This window comes from Dermatophagoides farinae, unplaced genomic scaffold (genome assembly GCF_024713945.1).
Source record: "Dermatophagoides farinae isolate YC_2012a unplaced genomic scaffold, ASM2471394v1 contig6, whole genome shotgun sequence".
Taxonomy (NCBI): Eukaryota; Metazoa; Arthropoda; class Arachnida; order Sarcoptiformes; family Pyroglyphidae; genus Dermatophagoides; species Dermatophagoides farinae.
The window spans coordinates 2501-21834 of record NW_027461521.1 but is presented as its reverse complement, the minus strand read 5'-3'; the positions used below and the strand labels follow the sequence as shown (position 1 = coordinate 21834).

General features: G+C 29.4%; 2 protein-coding genes and 1 non-coding gene across 3 annotated transcripts; 1 reads left to right on the top strand and 2 right to left on the bottom strand.

Annotated features, from left to right (window-relative positions):
- The first annotated feature begins 24 nt into the window (after positions 1-24).
- On the top strand, positions 25-6543 carry LOC142598076 (uncharacterized). Its single transcript, XM_075735040.1, has 2 exons — positions 25-1650; positions 6511-6543. The coding sequence occupies exons 1-2, from the start codon at positions 25-27 to the stop codon at positions 6541-6543; spliced, it is 1659 nt and encodes a 552-aa protein (XP_075591155.1).
- Positions 6544-10598: 4055 nt separating this feature from the next.
- Positions 10599-12943, bottom strand: LOC142598091 (heat shock protein 90-like). The gene is made up of 2 exons (XM_075735056.1): positions 11630-12943; positions 10599-11405 (listed from the first exon to the last, which is right to left on the bottom strand). The coding sequence occupies exons 1-2, from the start codon at positions 12938-12940 to the stop codon at positions 10599-10601; spliced, it is 2118 nt and encodes a 705-aa protein (XP_075591171.1). The 5' UTR covers positions 12941-12943.
- A 1072-nt stretch (positions 12944-14015) lies between these two features.
- Positions 14016-14086, bottom strand: TRNAG-GCC (transfer RNA glycine (anticodon GCC)). Its single transcript has one exon. It is a non-coding gene; the product is annotated as a tRNA-Gly (tRNA).
- Between the last annotated feature and the right edge of the window lie 5248 nt (positions 14087-19334).

Sequence of the window (19334 nt, the reverse complement as noted above, 5' to 3'; positions counted from 1 at the left end):
TTTGCAACTACCGAGAGAACTCAAATGGAAACTATCGCTTCGAAAGGCCCTAGTTCAATCAATCAAGTACGAGCAGAAATAGAAACTTTGGCAAATGCTTCTGTCTTTTATTCTGGATTTTTTATACAACTCACTAATAAAAGTACACATAAAAAAGTAGAGACCGTATCTATTAAAGAGATTGTAAAAGACTCGTCAAATTTATATTGCCCGGCAAAAAAAGAAAATAGAGAAAACTCAACCCAAAAAAAAATTGCTAAGTTACCAATTTTATCTCACGAGAAACAAATTCTGGAGGCTATTACACAAAATTCAGTCACAATTATTGTTGCTGAAACGGGCAGTGGTAAAACCACACAACTACCACAAATAATATACAAACATCTGCTTTCAAATCGTAATTTAAGTAATTCGAGGTACAACAAACCGTTAATTGTGTGTACTCAACCAAGAAGAATAGCTGCTATAAACGTAGCTACCACAGTTTCTAACAACTTAGGTTTCGAGTTAGGTAGAGAAGTCGGTTATTCGGTAAGATTCGACGATAAAACTTCGTGGTCGACTCGAATAAAATTTGCAACTGACGCATACTTAGTTAGAGAAGCTATGACAGACCCTTATTTTTCTGTTTACGACTATATCATTATCGATGAAGCGCATGAACGCTCTGTTTCAAGCGATCTTCTATTATCGCTGTTGAAAATAACAATGGTAAAGAAACCCACATTAAAAATTATTATAACAAGTGCAACATTAGATATCAAAGCTTTTATAGATTTTTTTCCCAAAGCTAATATTTTAAACATTCCAGGACGAGCATTTCCTGTTGATGTTACTCATTATCCCTTCACTCCTAAGGATTTCATTGCAGCAGCCGTACAAGAATTATTTAATATTCATTTAAATCAGACGTATAACGTAGATCAACCTTCTGACATATTAGTATTTTTAACCGGTATCGATGACATATTTACGTTCAACTATCTAGTATACCAAAAATTTCGATCGTTCGAAAATAGTTCAACAAAGATTTCTCCCTTAATATTGGTGCCAGTGATTAGTTTTCTTTCGAAAGAAGATCAATCACACATTTTCAAACAGTTCAAGTTTCGCAAATGCGTTGTTGCAACAAACATTGCCGAAACTTCTATTACAGTTGTCGGAATCAAATATGTAGTCGACTGTGGATATGTTAAAACAATGAAATATAATTCTAAGTTAAGAGTTAATTCCCTATGTCTTGAACCGTGCACAAAAAGTGCCTCTAAACAACGAGCGGGCAGAGCTGGGCGTATGGGCCACGGATATTGTCAACGATTATTTACTCAAGAAGATTTCCTACTTATGCAAGACGCAGCGAAACCAAAAATTTTATGTACTAATATTGAATCTATCATATTGATATTGCTCAATTTGAATATTAAAAATATTTTCGAACATGCAATGATCAACCGACCTAACGATGATAATTTAGCTCGTGCTTTGTACAATCTTTATTTTATCGGTCTTTTAAGCTCCAAAGGAGAATTAACTATGTGTGGTCGATTTGCGTCAAAGTTTCCAGTTTTACCAGAGCATTCTCGGTTTATTTTAGAAGGTGTTAAATTAGGAGTCGCAGAGGATGTCATTGTGATCGTTTCTACTTTGCAGGTAGGAGATTTATTTCACACTTATAATATTGAAAAAGAAGTTCTTGCAGACATTAGATTAAAGTTTTCGGTTGACTCAAACGATTTGTTGACGTTATTAAATATATACAACCAATGGAAACGCGCTAATTATTCAAAAGCATTTGCTGAAAAATCTTGTTTAAACCACAAATTACTTGTTCAAGTTCGACATATCAATGAACAACTAACTAAAATTTGCAATAAATTAAAGCTAAATCTGAATTTAAGCGATCAACTAGCAAACGACACAGTAAAAAAACATAACTTGATCAAAAAAGCAGCTTGTTGCGCATTTTTAAATAATGTGTCAAAGTCAATCGGTATTAACAAATATTGTATTTTATCAACATCTATAAATGCATGTATAAATCCAAACTCAGTTATGCATTTGTCTCAGTACAATCCAGAGTATTTAATATTTGTAAATATTATTGTAACGCACAACGAATACATAAATAACGTCAGCGAAATAGATCCGTCGTGGGTAAAAGAATATGATCCGGTTTTATATAACGTTTCTGTGCTGTAAAAAGATTATTCGAAGTGTAAAGTACTATTTTCTTATTTAGCCTGCTATTTATTTAATTTAATCGTAAATTATAAAAGTTCACAATTCGTGCCAGATAAATATGACTATTTAGTCCAATTTCAGATATTATCAGAATGAACTACAATGATAGTGGAAAACTTTTGCATAACATGATAAAAACAAACTTGGAAGCTCCTGACTTGTATTTTCAAACGGATCTGATTTACGTATCTGCCTATATAAATGCAAAACCAGTTGTTGCTTTAATAGACACTGGCGCTCAGTCTTCTATTTTAACCAAAGAGCTGCTGGAATATCTCGAGTTAAACGAGCTTTTAGATCAAAATTGGTTGGGTAGTGTTTCTGGAGTTGGAACATCGCATATCTTAGGAAAAGTTCATTGTTTAGACATTATTATTGAAAACATCGAAATAATATCTACTTTTTTAGTTATTAAAGACTTAAAATACCCTATTATCTTTGGTTTAGATATATTACAAAGATATCTTTGTATTATCTGCCTTAAATCTAAATACGTCAGATTTGCAGACATGATCAATGTCAACTTCAGCTCTGATAAGGACAGAGTTAGTTTTATAGAAGCTTTTGAGACTTATTTAAAAGAAAAAAATTCTAAAATTACTTAATAAAGTATTTGCCTATTGAACAAAACTTCGATCGAACCAACATTTTCATTTATCGAAGAAAACTCCATTTTAAAATTACTAGGAAAACTAAAATCAGCCATGTTTACTTTACTAACTACAAAATAAATAGTAAGATAGTTAAATTCATTAGTGGCACTTTTATACTCAATCAAACGCTCGATCATTTTCGCAAACGTTTCGTGATATGACAAAGAAAAATTTTTTAATTTAAGACTTAAATACATTTCGCTCAAAGTTTCTGGTACTGCATTCAAATAAATAATATCAAGATTAAAATTTTCTTTTTTGCAGTGATATATTAGTGAATCTATGTCGATTATTGTGGTATTAATTAAATTTTCGAGCTCATCATCATTTCGCCTGCCAACAAGAACTACTTTACGATTTGGGCAAAAATCAACAATTTTGTTTCGAGATTCTAAACAATAAACATCTTTTAAAATAATCATATTAAATTAACTACTAGAAAATTTTAAACGCGGTACACACTTCTAATTCTGATAATATTTACACATTCAATAACGCTTTAAAACATGAAAGTGTATGTTAAATACCCTTTTATCGCAATTAGATTCACATGTTAATTTAATACTCTTATTATCTAACAATGTCTTTCCATCAAAAAGCTCAAACAAGAGTCATGATAACCAAATAGTTTCATTTATTATATATTACGAAAAAGATTGCAACTCAGCATTAAAATTACTCGATTACAAAAACTTGATTATGCAACAATTATGCAACAACACAATCAATATTTCAGAGAGTTTTCAGTTTACAAGCTCAAAAATTGATAAAGTTCTTATCAATAAGAACACTCCAGTTAATACATTTTGCATTGATAAACCTATAAAACTTTTGCAGATATGTTCTAAATTATACTCTAATAATAAACTTTCTTCTAGTCTAACGAACAGAAATGAGTTTAACAATATTAACGATCCGAGTTATAAAAGGATGAAACATAAATTTAATAAAAGCCAGAACTATAAAGGCTGTGAAATTCCTGTTTTTGAAATATGTGTTATAAACGTCGTGGTGACTCGACAAAAACTTTCTAGGTTAGTCCAAGAGTACAGTCAAAAGCACAGCCCGGGCGATCCTAGAGTGTTTAACAAAATATTTTACAGCGTAATAGAAAACATGATTACACGTCGAAAAAGTCAAATATACTTTTCTACTAATCTCGACATATCTTTAGCTATAAATAAACCGCTAACGTCTAAACTTGAAAAGACCTTATTATCATATTTACTCAATTCCTACAGCATTAAAGAATACGCATTGCTTTATAAAAGCGACTGCAATGGCTGTTCTTTTCAATCCATCAAGAATATATTTCGACCTAAAACGCACTATCTAATAGTCGTTAAACTTGATAAAGGTAAATATATATGCTGTTTTAACCTATTTAGCCTGTGTGGAAGAGAATCAATAGACTATCAATACAAGCCATTTATCGCTTTTTTCAACACAAAGACTGGTAATGTGAAAATCTATTTTGACAACTCGCTAAAATCACTTTTAAGAATTCAACACAACAATTATTTAACTATTGGAGATCAGTAAGTAAAAATACAGAATTATAAATTTATTAGGCAGAGAAATGCAATCATTATTTTGAATGACATGAGATACATACAGCTTGAAAATTGTTCAGCTTACAATGTATTTTTGGAACTAGATGTTTCGATAAGCACTATTTTAAGCATAAATATATATAAAATCGGCTTAAACTAAGCTAATTGCAAACAATATTTATTTTGAAGCAATATGTCACGATATTTTTGTAGGATGGGCGTGATAAAATGTTTTAGTTTGATTGATAAATCGTACGGAATTTGCAACTTAAACATTTGTGTTAAAAAAATCAATGCATTAAAATAAGTAATCATTTGATTTTCACCTGCAAAAATTTGTTTATTGAAGTTTTTGATATCGTTGACGACAAATTCTAGAATACTGGTTAATAGACTTATCAACTCAATAACATATTTCATTGGTAAGTTAAGCAGTATAGGTTTTAACTGCGTGTTTGATTGTGACTTAAGTATGTTTAAAATTTCTTTTTTTAACTGCACAAGCAAATTTTCATCGATTTTCGCGGTGTCAATCTTTAGTTTTTCAATTAAATCAAAGTTTTGTATGATGATGTCAGCAAACTGGTAAGCTGAAACTGCATGAGTGGAAGAAATTTCTGTTTCTTTGTCTTGCTTCAATGTTTTAGGTAGTTCTAAAGTGCTCTCGTCTACTTCTTGATTGGAACATGTAAACATAGTAATTCCAGACTCTTTTGAAAATGATATTAAAGAATTTTCATCGTTTATAGAAAGTAAAAGCTGCAGTTTGTTGCAAATAAAAGAACAGTGAACCAAGGTTTTTGAAGTCAGAGAAAGATACCATAGGAATCCGGCGTTTGTGTAAGCTAAAACACAGTTTGGACTTTTCGAATAAGTAAATCCTAGAACATACTCTTCATTGCTTAATCCGATTTTACGGACAATATTTCCAAATTTGAGCTCCCACATTCTTATAGTCCTGTCAGTCGATCCTGTGACGAGGTAATCATTATTGGCACTAAATAGTACACTAGTTATTAAGTTGGCGTGACCGTATAAAATGTTAAGAATCGAAAAGTCAGTTAGCGACAATATATTTATATTGTTATCTTCATAAGCTAAAGCTAGCAAGCTAAAGTCTTTAGAAAAGCTAGCACACAATACATTATTATGTAAACTCAAGGATTTAGATTCTTTTAGAATTATTTCTTGGTTTGCCGACAAACTTAGTTTGATTTCATACAATTCATTAGGCTCTTTTGTGATAACGTAAAGTTTGTTTTCATGTTGATCCAGTTCAATAAAACTGATGAAATTATTATTTTTTAATGTTAGACTAGATATTATTCTGTTTGAAGCGGAATGGTAAATAACAAGCATGCCCGTGCTGGTAGCAACTATTAATAAATCCGTGTCTAACAATTTCATCTTGGTAAATTTGTGTTCTTTAGGTAATTGCAATTTCAAGGATTCGAAATAATAGTATTGTATATTACTAAACCGAGTAATTTTAGTATCAGATAAAAAATGTAAAGAATAATCGGAATTTAAATGCGTTATTTGCTTGACTTTTCTCGATAAACATAGATTTTCGCCTATTTCGACAAAATCGTTGAACAAACTACAAAATTTTTTATTTTCATTCAATTGATTAAGCGCCTTAATATCGAGGCTCGCCAATTTAAATGAACCTGAAGAAACGCGCAAGTAAACATTAAGTTTTTCAGTTGACTCCAATACAACAGCACTGACTGTTTTTCGCATATCGTTTATTTCTTGTGAAAAGATTTCGAACCTAAAACGAATCAATAATTTATAAAGTTCATTCTGTTCATCGTTACTTGTGTCTAACTGTTCGAAATTTTTTAAATCTTTTAAAAGATCCAAGAACATCTCATATTTGCTGATTAGTTCTACGTTACCTGTTTCGTTTGCAGGTTTTGATATGAATTTTGTAACGTCTTCGTTTGCAAATAATTGTTCGAAGTCGCTTTGCTTCTTTTTTAATTGCCTTTTTTTAATATTCAAGTTGTCAATTTTAGATTTCAAATAAGTATTTGTTCGTTTTATTGCTATTTCTTCAGATTGATATTCAAGTAGTTGAATATAGTAATTAGAAAATAACAAAATATTATCTTTGCAAGCTTCATTGTTTTTTTTAACTGAAATTAAACGTTTAGAGTAAAAACAGTGTTCATTTCTTGAGTTTAATGATTTATTGACCAGTATAGTTTCAAAATTTAAGTTGAAAGAGTTCGATAAAGAAAAAATCTCCAAGTGGTGAAATTTGCATCCAACAATTAAATGTTTTTTATCTTGAGTTAGCATTAAAAATAATACTTCATTTCTGCAATGGTTAACACATATGTCAATCATCGCTTGTTTTTTCAAGGACCAAATCAAAATTGATCCGTTTTCAAATCCTACGAATATAAAAACCAAACGATTTTCAAGGTTAGTATCATTTGGATCAGTTACTACTTCAAAGCACGAAATGTTTTTTTGAGGTATACTATATGTATTGGACAAACTAAAATCGAATAAATCGACGATCTGAAAATTACTATTATTTGTCACGACGAATAGTGAATTCAACTCAGGAACAATTTTAAAATCTTTAATACTGTGTTTGTCAAACGATAATTCAGTAAGGAAATTCCTCCCTTCTTCATTGTATATTAATATAGTACCATTGGAATACCCAACAATCAAGTAATCGTAAGCTGAGAAATAACTTATTTTGGTTATAATTGCCCCTATTTGACGATTATCATAATTTAGTCGATCACCGTTATTATATACTTGTCTGTTTGTCTTGAGATCCCAAATAATAAAAATATTTTCGTGAGGAGTGATTATATAGTTAGGTGTAATTGCATAAGTCTGCAATTTTGAATTAAAACTTCCTAATAAATTTGATTTTTTGTATATTAAAATTGAGTCCATTTTATCTTGTGTAAAAAGAATTTTGTGTACACAATATTTAAATTGTAATAATCTTTAGTTTCAAATATTTCTATATTCAATGAACGGTAAGTTTATCAAGGAAAGACATTAATGGCCATTTACTCGTTTTGGATAATTATTTCAAAATAAATAAATTTTTTGACAAATTATCTATGTTTGAGTCACGTTTTTATTAATTTCGTGCTCAAACAATTATGAGAAACGTAGAAATGCGTTAATATATTTTTTCACAATGTTTTACATCTTATTTTAGACAAAAAATCAGTTATCAATTTGTTTCTTCTTACATATATCGTATATGCATCAGTATATGGAACGAGGTAAGTAATAAACGACACAATAGTTTTAGAAAAGCATTCTCTATAGTCAAAACCTCAATGCAGAATGAGCTTGGATTGTCAGCTACTGCATTAGGTATGATCGATACTTGTTTCTTATCAATGTACGCTTTAGGACAGTTTGTAATTCCATCATTACTTATAAGTTCTAATGTATCTAGCAAACGTGCTATACTATTAATGTATTTCTTATTTGGTACAGCTTCTATCATATTCGGAATGTCTTCAAGTATATCAATTTTTAATATTTTATGGATTATCTGTGGATTAAGTCATGCAGCTACATTTCCATTGCTTGCCACAATTGTAAATAACTGTTTCGCTACGGAAAATAGAGGAAAAATGATTGGAGCCTGGTCAACATCGCAGCAAGTCGGATCTGTATTATCAACAACCGTTGCTTCATTTTTATTAAGTCATTTTTCATGGAGACATGCAATGATAGTTCCTGGGATCAACTCTATTATCATAGGTTTTTTATTCTATTTTCTTTACGATATCGTCAAAGTTAACACTCCGTCCAAGAAAGATGGTGAAGCAAATACTCGAAAAATTAAAAACCATTCGAATAGTTTAGGTTTCAAAAATTTATTTAGCTTTGTTTGTAATGCTGAAATTAGTTTGTTAGGATTCTCCTATTTTTGCACTAAATTTATTAGGTACACATTACTCTTTTGGTTACCTTATTACTATCATGTTAGTCAAAACTTTTCCAAATCTTCAGCAGGATACGTTAGCAACATATTTGATTTAGGTGGAATACCAGGCGGATTTATTGCGGGCTACTTCGCTGACAGATTTCTGCGTGGTAAGAGAACGCTCGTTGCTGCAGTATCTGGATTGATCTCTTCCTGTTTACTAACTTTTTACACAGTGAACCCATATACCAATATTTATTTGGGTTTCGCTTTGATGAGTTTTATTGGTTTTTTTATAGCGTCTGCTGACGCTATTATCGGTGGAGCTGCCGCCAATGATGTGGCTGAAAGAAAAAAATTAACAAATATAATTACAATAAGTGGAATAATCAATGGATTTGGAGCCGTAGGAACAATTGTCCAAAGTTTCTACACAACTAAAGTAGTGTCGTCGTATGGATGGAACTATTATTTCATTGGGCTCGCGATGTTAAGTTTTTTAAGCACAATCTGCTTAATTATACCTTGCATCAGTGAAAATAAATATATAAACTCTATTTGTAACGCAAAGAACAAGAAATTAGCAATGGTCGTATAAAAGTTTTTTTATGTTTTTATTGATTTCAAATAAATAATAAATTTTCCTTGTTTATAAGATTTAATCGTAACAATAAATAAAAAATATATGGTAGACAGTTACTATATCACCGCTGCTCTAGCTTATGCTAATGGAAAACCCCACATAGGGCATGCATACGAGTTTTTACTAGCTGATACATTAGCCAGAGCTCACGAAGTTTTGGGAGAAGATGTATTATTACTCGCTGGAACTGATGAACATGGAGAAAAGGTCGCTAACACAGCACAGACTAACAACAAAACACCAAAGGATTGGGTAGATGAAATAATTCCTCACTATTACGAACTTATTTCTAACCTTGGGATTTCCAAGATTTCTTTTGTTCGAACCACTGATGAGTCGCATGTAACGTTCTGCCAACATTTGTGGAACACAGTTTTTAACAAGGGTTACATTTACTTGTCACACTACGAAGGTTGGTATAACACCAAAGAAGAAGCTTACATTCCTGAGTCAGAAGCCAAGCTGCACAACTACCAGTGCCCAACCACCGGAACAAAATATCTTAAAAAATCAGAAGAATGTTATTTTTTCCGACTAGGTTTATTCAAAGATCGTTTACTCGAACTGATTGCAAATACAAACTTTGTTCAGCCTGAACAAATAAGAAATCAACTGATTAATAGGCTAACTTCAGATGATCTGCTTGATCTTTGTGTTTCAAGGTCATCTATTACATGGGGTATACCCGTGCCCAACGATCCTGCTCACGTCATGTATGTGTGGTTTGACGCACTCTCTGGGTATATCAGCGGGTTAAATTATCTAGATAAAGACTCTAACTTATCAAAATACTGGCCTGCCTCAGTACATTTGATTGGGAAGGATATCAGTTGGTTCCATTGCGTAATCTGGCCTGCAATGCTCATGGCTGCTGATCTCCCTTTGCCAAAGCATGTATTGACTCATGGCTTTATTTTAGATTCCAAAGGTTTGAAAATGAGTAAATCTTTAAACAACATAATTGACCCTGCATCATTATTTTCGTTGTATGAAGCAGACTGCATACGATGGTATGCAATAAGAAATACTAACTACGGAGGTGACATAAAATTTTCCTACGAATCATTGGAACTGATGAACAACTCAGAGCTATGTAATTCCCTCGGAAATTTAATACATCGAGCCACTTCGTTAGCGCAGAAATGTTTCAACGGTATCATACCCGATTGTCCAAGAGACTTTATTATTGATATTGGTGATGCCATAGAAAGAGCAAAGCATATAATCAAAAACAACGCTATCTCTCAACTAGCGGAACTAATACTAACTATGCTACGTGTTACAAATAAATATTTGGCCGATATGGCACCTTGGAAGTTAAAAGATGACCAATACCAGAAAAATAAAATTATAGTCTCATCATTAGAGGTGATTTATGTTATGGCTCATTTCTTGTATCCAATTTGTCCAAGTTCAGCTTTAACTATTTTCAACAAATTAAGCACACCGAGAAAATCGCTAGCAGACTTAGATTCAAACATTAATCTAACTACAGGAACAACGATCTCAGTTGGAGAAATATTATTCAAGCAGATAAAAGTAAAAAATATTTAAATAATATTAATATATATAAATAACTTTAAAAATTAATCAACTTCTTCCATTTTAGCTGCTGATTCTTGAGAAATCTCAATGCTCTCGAGATGAGGTGGTTCTTGGAATTCAGAGTCTTGTATACTTAAGCCGAATTGGATCATTTTATGAATACGAGACGCGAATGTTGCTGGGTTTTCCAAAGAGAAACCTGAAGTTAATAGAGCAGTTTCGAACAAAAGCCAAACTAAGTCTTTGATAGTAGTATCGTTTTTGTCGTTCATGACACGAACTTTAAGTTCCTTTAAAACTGGGTGGTGAACATTAATTTCTAATGTCTTTTTTGCAGTCATGTAGGAAGACATAGTAGTGTCGCGAAGAGCTTGAGCTTTCATGATACGTTCCATGTTAGCGCTCCAACCGTATTCGGAGGTGACTAAGACACATGGACTGTTCGTTACTCGTTCAGAAATAACAACCTTTTCAACTTTGTCATGCAAAATTTCTTTGATGACATTGGTCAAAGGTTCGAACTCGTCTTTGAGTTCTTGAAGTTTCTTCTTTTCTTCTTCATCTTCAACTAGGTTCATGCCTTCTTTTGAACAGCATACAAATTTCTTTCCGTCGTATTCAGTTAATTGTTGTACAACGTATTCATCAATTGGGTCAGTCATTAAAATAACTTCATAGTTCTTCTTGTTAAGACGTTCCAAGAAAGGAGAGTTGATAAGTGCTTGTTTGTTTTCACCAGAAATGTAGTATATAGCTTTTTGACTTTCTGGGGCTCTATCGACGTATTCGCGAAGAGAAATTTCTTCATTGACAGATTTGGTGGTTGAATATCTGAGTAATTCAGCTAACTAAAAAAATGTTTTAAGTTGAAATTTTCGGTAAAAATGACTCAGAATTTGCAATAAATATCACAAATGCCTTAAGTTTTACCGAGTTAAATTGTTTCCACATTATAATTCCAAAACGTTCATATAATGCATCCGCAATTTAACGAATCTGCCCAATTATATCTGTTACACAGTAATGACGACTGTGAACATGATTTTGCTGGGCTGGTATATGATAAACTTACTTTAGCTCTGTTGTTGCTGTCTTCGTGAACACCAAGTTTGATATTCTTACCAAACTGTTCAAAAAAGATCTTATAGTCTTCTTTAGAATCTGTTATCTTTTCGAATAATTCGATACATTTCTTTACAATGTTCTTACGAATAATCTTCATAATTCGGTTTTGTTGAAGAGATTCACGAGATATGTTGAGTGGAAGATCTTCTGAATCGACTATTCCCTTGACAAAAGACAACCATTCTGGAATAAGTTCTTCGGCGTCATCTGTGATGAAGACTCTTCTGACATATAGTTTAATGTTGTTTCTCTTTTTCTTTGTGTCAAAAAGATCGAATGGAGCTCTCTTAGGTACGAAAAGAACACATTTGAATTCGATTTGTCCTTCAACTGAGAAGTGACTTACACATAAATGCTTTTCCCAATCATTTGAAAGAGTCTTGTAGAATGCTGCGTATTCTTCTTCAGTAACATCTTCTGGTTTTCTCATCCAAATAGGTTTGGTGCTGTTAATTGTTTCAAATTCCACAGTTTGCTCTTCTATGGTCTTTGTGTATTTTTTTGGTTCGGTTTCGTTTTCTTCTTTGTTATCAACTTCTTTTCTCTTAGCTTCTTCTAACTCTTCTCCTTCAAGTTCTACTTCGACGGATTTAGTTTTCTTGACAGACAAGCGAATTGGGAAATTGATGTATTCTGAATGTTTTTTAATGATTTCTCTTAATTTCTTTTCTTCAGCGAATTCAAGTTGATCTTCTTTAAGAGAAAGAACTAAGTAAGTTCCACGAGTTAACTTAGGGTAGCATGAATCTTCATTCCATTTAGTTACAGTGAAAGTTCCACCAGCATATGATTCCCAAATATATTGATCATCATTGTTGTGCTTGGAAATAACGGTAACTTTGTCTGCGATTAAATAAGCTGAGTAAAATCCAACACCAAATTGCCCAATAAGGTTGAAGTCTGATGCAGCGCTGCTTGAAGTAATGCATTCCATGAATGATTTAGTTCCAGATCTAGCGATTGTACCAAGATTTTTTATCATGTCTTCCTTAGTCATACCAATACCAGTATCTTGAATTATCAAAGTTTTAGATTCTTTGTCAGGAATAATACTGATTTCCATTTTTGGTTCTACCGTTAAAATTTCTGGATTGGTCAAAGATTCATATCGAATCTTATCTAAAGCATCAGAAGCATTAGAAATCAATTCTCTGATAGCAACCTCTTTGTTGCTGTAAAGAGTATTTACAATAATGCCCATCAGCTGATTAATTTCAGCTGAGAAATTATATTGTTCACTATCTTTAACACTGCTCATCGTAAATATAATAGTCAAAAAAAAAAATTTAATAATCAACTTTAGTGACGTTATGTCTTTTAGTATTTAAAATATTAAATGGATTTGATTTTATTTAAGAAATAATAAATATAAATTCAGAATTGTTTATATTCGCTGAAATTTTTTCATTATTAGTTTTAAGTCTATTAAGCTAAAATAATTATTCTTATTATTTCTCTTTTAATTGATGAGTCAAAATGAAAGTAAATCCTTAGTTTTTCAACGAATCGAAGAAAAATTCAAGCTTGAATCACATGATAATATCAATAATAATGTAAAGAACTTCTATCAAAAGTTAGGAAAAAAACTTGCAAATTATCAAGGAGCTAAATTACCCAAATCGATCAAATTAGTTCCAAATACTCAATACATTTACGAAATACTAACGTTAATGGAACCAGAAAGTTGGAATGCAAGTATTGTTTGTAAATCTGCTCCACTTTTTCTTTCTCATTCTAAATATGCACTGCAATGTTTTTGCATTTTGGTCCTACTACCTCATACGAAAAAACATCTTTTAGAAAATAGCAAATTACATCCTAATATATATCAGGCTGTTTTGACTTGTTCTCGCAGACCTGAAATATTTATTAGACATTTTTTTGTTCCATTATTATTTGACGAAGCTATTTCGATACATCATGTATCGATTCTAAATTCTATAATTTCCAAAGTTTCTTTGCCAAGTAAATATTTATCACTTTTGATACTTATTTTACTTTCTTCTCCAGACTACTCGAAAAAAGTTATATTTGTTTTATCTGCAATATTAACAAAGAAAACTAAATTAAACGAAAAAATAATTGAGAAACTAGATAAGTTTTATCAAAATTATTTCACGAATTTCGAAAACTATTCTCTTATTGAATGGCAAAGTTTATTATTATTTTTAAATTCATGGTCAGACTCCATTAAAGATGAAAGTTTATTATCATATAAAAATATTTTGAAAAAATGCAACAGTAAAAACATAAAATCAGAACTCTTATCAAAACTAAAATGATATAGTTATATTTTTATAAATTTAAATTATTAATTTTATAATTTTAAAAAATGCACTTGCCGGGAATCGAACCCGGGTCATATCGATGGCAACGACACATTCTACCACTGAACCACAAGTGCTTATAAAATATAAAAGTTATTGATGCATTCTGTGGATATTGTGTTGTCTCCGTTTGATTTTTTCATGTATAGTATTTTTTTTTATTATGATGTAACATACAATTGCATTATCATGATGAATTGATTTCACGACAGTCTTATGATTAAGTTTGTGATTATTTATTAAATTCTGAACAACCAATTTTATCTATGATGAGAACTACAAATATTCAACTAGAATAGTTGCTTATTAAGTAGGAATCTTTCTGAGATGATTTCATTTATTCAGCGTACTATGATAAGAAAAATTATCTTGCAATTTCAAGTTATTCAATTTTTTTCTTATCTTAGATGCGCAACACTAAACAGCTAATATATTCTTGAATAATATCATTTCTTTATTGATATTAAAAACCATATTAGTTACATTAATTTAATACTCTTAAATTATTTAATAACTATTTTTTTGATTCATAATTTATATATCTATGGCAGGATTGATCAGATCAAAAGATGTTTCTTTAGGTACGTTGGTAATACCTAAAGAACAGATCTTTCCCATCATCAACTTACTAGGTAGAAAAAAATATTTGATGATTGAGGACATGAACGAAAAATTAAGTTTAAGGCCTTATACTGAAGAAATTACCCGAATGTTGATAATACAAAAACAAATATTACAGTTAATAGACAAAATATCAAAAGTAACGAACGTTATTATTGATACAAAATTTAATGATCAATTTTTATACGAAATAAATAATTACTCTTCAGATTCAATTGAAAACACTTTGAAGAGCTTTTTGGAACAAATTACATTGTTTGAAACTACAAAAAAAGAATTAGAAGAAAGTCGAAATAATTTAATTCGTGAACGTATAATTTCTTTTGTTTCTATGGAACAATATTCACAATATAAAAAGCAGCATATACAATTAAACTCAACATCTAGTTCAAATATAGCGAATGAAATAAAAAGCAATATCTTGTCTACAATTTCTGGCATAATTATGCAAACAAAATCACTTAAATTTTGCAATACTTTGCTTCGAATAACTAGAGGAAATATATATATAACATTTGAATCAATCCCACAAAGTCTATGTGAAGGAAACGACAGTATTCAAAATTCTTTAGTTTTTATTATATATATTTTAGGAAATCAAGATTCTACAATATCGAATAAAGTTTTACAAGTATGTAGAACTTTTGAAGTTAAAACTTCAGTGTGGCCTAATTCATATGATGATGCTTTGATAGCTTTTGATTCATATTCTAATGCAATAAACGAAAAAACCATTACATTAGAAGCATTTGAAACTGTTTTCAATAATGAATTATTATCAATAACGCAATTCAATGAAGGATCTAATTTAACTTTAATTCAAGAATGGCTAATTTACATTCAAAATCAGCTTACTATTTATGAAACTTTAAATTTATTTGAGCACACAGAAACTACTGTAAGGGCGAATTGTTGGTACCCTAGCAATTTACACACGACAATAGCTAATGATATTGCAAATTTAGCTAACAATAATTCAATGAATTGTTTATTTTTATGTAATGGAAAATATAATAAAGTCAAACCAAGTTTATTTTACGAAAACCAGTTTACAGAATGTTTTCAGTCAATCATAAACACATACGGTATTCCCAGATATAAAGAAATTAATCCATTAATTTTTACTATAGTAACTTTCCCATTTTTGTTTGGAATAATGTATGGTGATGTAGGGCATGGACTAGTGTTTTTACAATTAGTATTACTATTATTTTATTTCCAAAAAACTCTCAAAAATCAAAACAATGAAATAATTCAATTGATTATTTTTGGACGTTATTTATTATTACTTATGGCACTTTGTTCAATTTATGTTGGATCGATCTATTACGATTTTTTTGGTATACCACTTAATAATATAAATTTAAAAAGTATTACTAATACTGATGATTACAAGGTTCCATACGGTATTAATCCAATTTGGAAAATATCTGAAAACGAATTAGAATTTCTCAATTCTTATAAAATGAAATTATCTATGATTATTGCATTTGTACATATGCTAATTGGAATTATTAATAATGGAATTAATTTGTTATATTTCAGACAAAAAATTCAAATGTTATTAATTTTTTTACCTAAGCTAATCTTATTCGTTACGATAGTTGGATATTTTGTTTTTCTAATAATTTTTAAGTGGTTAAAACCTTATCATCATGAAAAACGTCCCGGATTGATTAATTTAATAATAAATACATTTATGGGACGTGCGTCTTATGAAGATGGAATTTATTACAATGCAGAACCACAAGTAGAAAATATTTTATTTAAAATGGTACTTTCTGTAACCATAATATTATTCACTGCTTACCCACTATATATAATTATACGTAATATAAAAACAAAAAAACATCAGAATATTGATTCGCCAACTCTCGAAGATAAAGATGAAAAAGAGTCCACGGGAGATGCAATTATTCATCATTTAATTGATTCAATAGAATTTGTTTTAGGTTCTATCAGCAATACGGCTTCATATTTACGATTATGGGCGTTAAGTTTAGCACATCAACAACTATCTATTGTGTTTTTGAAACAAATGCTGTTGGGCTCGCTTAAAGCTCCCACATCACGTAGCTCAATTTTAAAATATATCACAAGTGCTGTAGGTGCGCTCATAGCCACGACATTATTTGCAATAATCACTGTATTAATCATGATATGTATGGATATACTAGAGTGTTATCTGCATACATTAAGATTACATTGGGTTGAATTCCAAAACAAATTTTTCTACGGAGATGGTAAACTATTCATTCCCTTTTCGATAAGCGTTGCTGTATTAAAAGATGAGTAAAATTATTAATCCATAACTTATACAATTATATAATTATATTTTGAAATTATGTACAAAAATTTACGATGTTAAATTTTATTCTAAATTATGAGACAAATTTTTGCTTTAGATAACGTTATTTAAATCGTTTTATTTCATAATTTTACGGACTCATAATTGATATAACAATAAAAAAGCTTTTCTGTTTCGTTATATTATAATGTTATTAATCTATGTCTATTTTTTTATGAACAATTTCTTCATCTCAAGGGTATGTTTTCATTGCACAGGTTGTAATCCAAATCGAACACACCTATAAAATACGGCGTAAAACACAATAATTCTTCAGCATAACAACTTAACAATGATTTTATTGACTTTAACAATTCGTATTTACATTTCCTAAAAAGCTTTAAAGAACCATGTTAAATAAGATTATGTATTGCGTTTAATTGAGAATAACTATAATCTCTAGATCATAGTTCTTGTAATGAACGTTTTATGATATAAAATTAATAATTAAATTTTAGATTTGATAGTGGTTAAATATATGTAAAAAAAATTATAAATTAATTAATTATGGGTATAATATATAACATTTTTGTTTATTATTACAAATTGTAAAACACATCTCTTATGAACATTGATGACCTTAAAAGTTATTTAAAAATCACACGATCATTAATATTGAATCATGAATTTAGTTATAAAAAGTTACTTAAATACCAATTATTATTAAAAAATATAAAAGACGAATGTATCGCGAACAACTATGAAAATACAATAATTAATAGCTCAATTGAAAATTTATCCGAGTGTAATCTTATCGAAGAAATTAATAAATTACAGTTTTCTTCATTAAATAATTTAAATTCATTTGAAGATCAAGTCAAACTTTTTTGTGATTCGTATCTAAATCAGTATTGTATCACTTCGAGTTTGCAAGAGATATCAGAAGATTTTGAGGAGCCAAGTGCTAGAGGCAAAATAATAAAACAAAGTATCTTAGTTCTGTTAAAACATTATCTGTTATTATTGAAACAAGAAAACTTTGATAAGTTAAGAAACTTTAAATCCTATTATTTCATTGTGAATCAGAATAACCAAAAGTCAGTCAATTTTCCATATATCATTTATTATGGAACAAATGTACCTTATCTTTTTCAGCATTTAACTAAATTACTATTTATGTACTCAACAAAATCATATAAAGTTCCAGAACTAAATGATTTTTTTGAAGAGTATTCTTTGTACAGATATCAATTATTAACTTTTCAAAACACGTTAAAACAATATTTAAATCATATTATACTTACACATAAAAGAATCAATCCTCTAAAATTACAATTAGAAGTTTTTTTAGATATTATTATTAATGAAAAGACTTTTTTGAAGTCATTTGTGAATTTGTCAGATGAATATGTAAATAAATTTTTAAAACTTCTTTGCTCAAAGTTTAGTTTTTACGCTAAAAATAATTTTTACGATCTAGATAATAAAATATATAATATTAGTAGTATAAAATCTGTTGAAGAAAATATTTTGAATACTACAAAATATAAATATAAACAATCAGAATATAAAAATATTTTAAACTTTCTGATTGAGCCTATTGTTGAATGAAAACAACTAATTTACCTGATATGAAACAAACAAGTCGTTATTGTTTAATCACGTTCAGTTTTATAATTTATTTATTGTATCGAACAAAAATGTTAATATGCTTTCATCCTAGTTGATTTAAATTTTTACATAATTAATCATTATGCAGATATATCTAAATAATATAGCATACTTATAGATAGTTAATTTTCCTAAAAGCATATTAGATTTAATAATGATATAAATTTGAATAAACCCTATAAATATAATTATTAGTAATAGTTATCGGAGTAGTAATTAGATTTTAGCTATATTTTTATGTATTTAAGTAAGTAATAACGAATCTTAGTGCAATACTTTATGGAAGTATTGATATACTTATATTTAATTAACAAAAACGGTATGCTAAACTTTTATATTACATATTATTAAATAGAAACAATTTATTATTTGTTTTTCTTTGTAAATAATATCTCAGTATATCACATATTGTGATAAAAAAATTATGTCGATATATATTATTTCACAAGAGAACAATCTAGATAACAAATAGAATGAGCATATAATACTTTTACATATAAAAAATTATCTTATTTTCTGGAATGTTATACGATTTATAGTAATCTTAGTTATCGACTTTATAGTCAATATTATTTATTTTTGATTAGCTTGTTTAAAAGACGTAAATTTATATAAAAAATATGTACGCATTTTGCAATTAGAACAAGTTTATATTTAGATGATTTATCTAGTATTAACTATACTTTATTGTTAGTATGTAACCTAATTGTGTTTTACTATTAGATTAAAATAATACTTATACTTTT

Coding starts and splice junctions, on each gene's coding strand:
- LOC142598076 (XM_075735040.1), top strand. CDS start 25: ATGGAAACTATCGCTTCGAAAGGCCCTAGTTCAATCAATCAAGTACGA. Junction 1,651..6,510: donor TGATCGTTTCTACTTTGCAG/GTAGGAGATTTA, acceptor CTATTTCTTCAG/ATTGATATTCAAGTAGTTGA.
- LOC142598091 (XM_075735056.1), bottom strand. CDS start 12,940: ATGAGCAGTGTTAAAGATAGTGAACAATATAATTTCTCAGCTGAAATT. Junction 11,406..11,629: donor ACAGCAACAACAGAGCTAAA/GTAAGTTTATCA, acceptor ACATTTTTTTAG/TTAGCTGAATTACTCAGATA.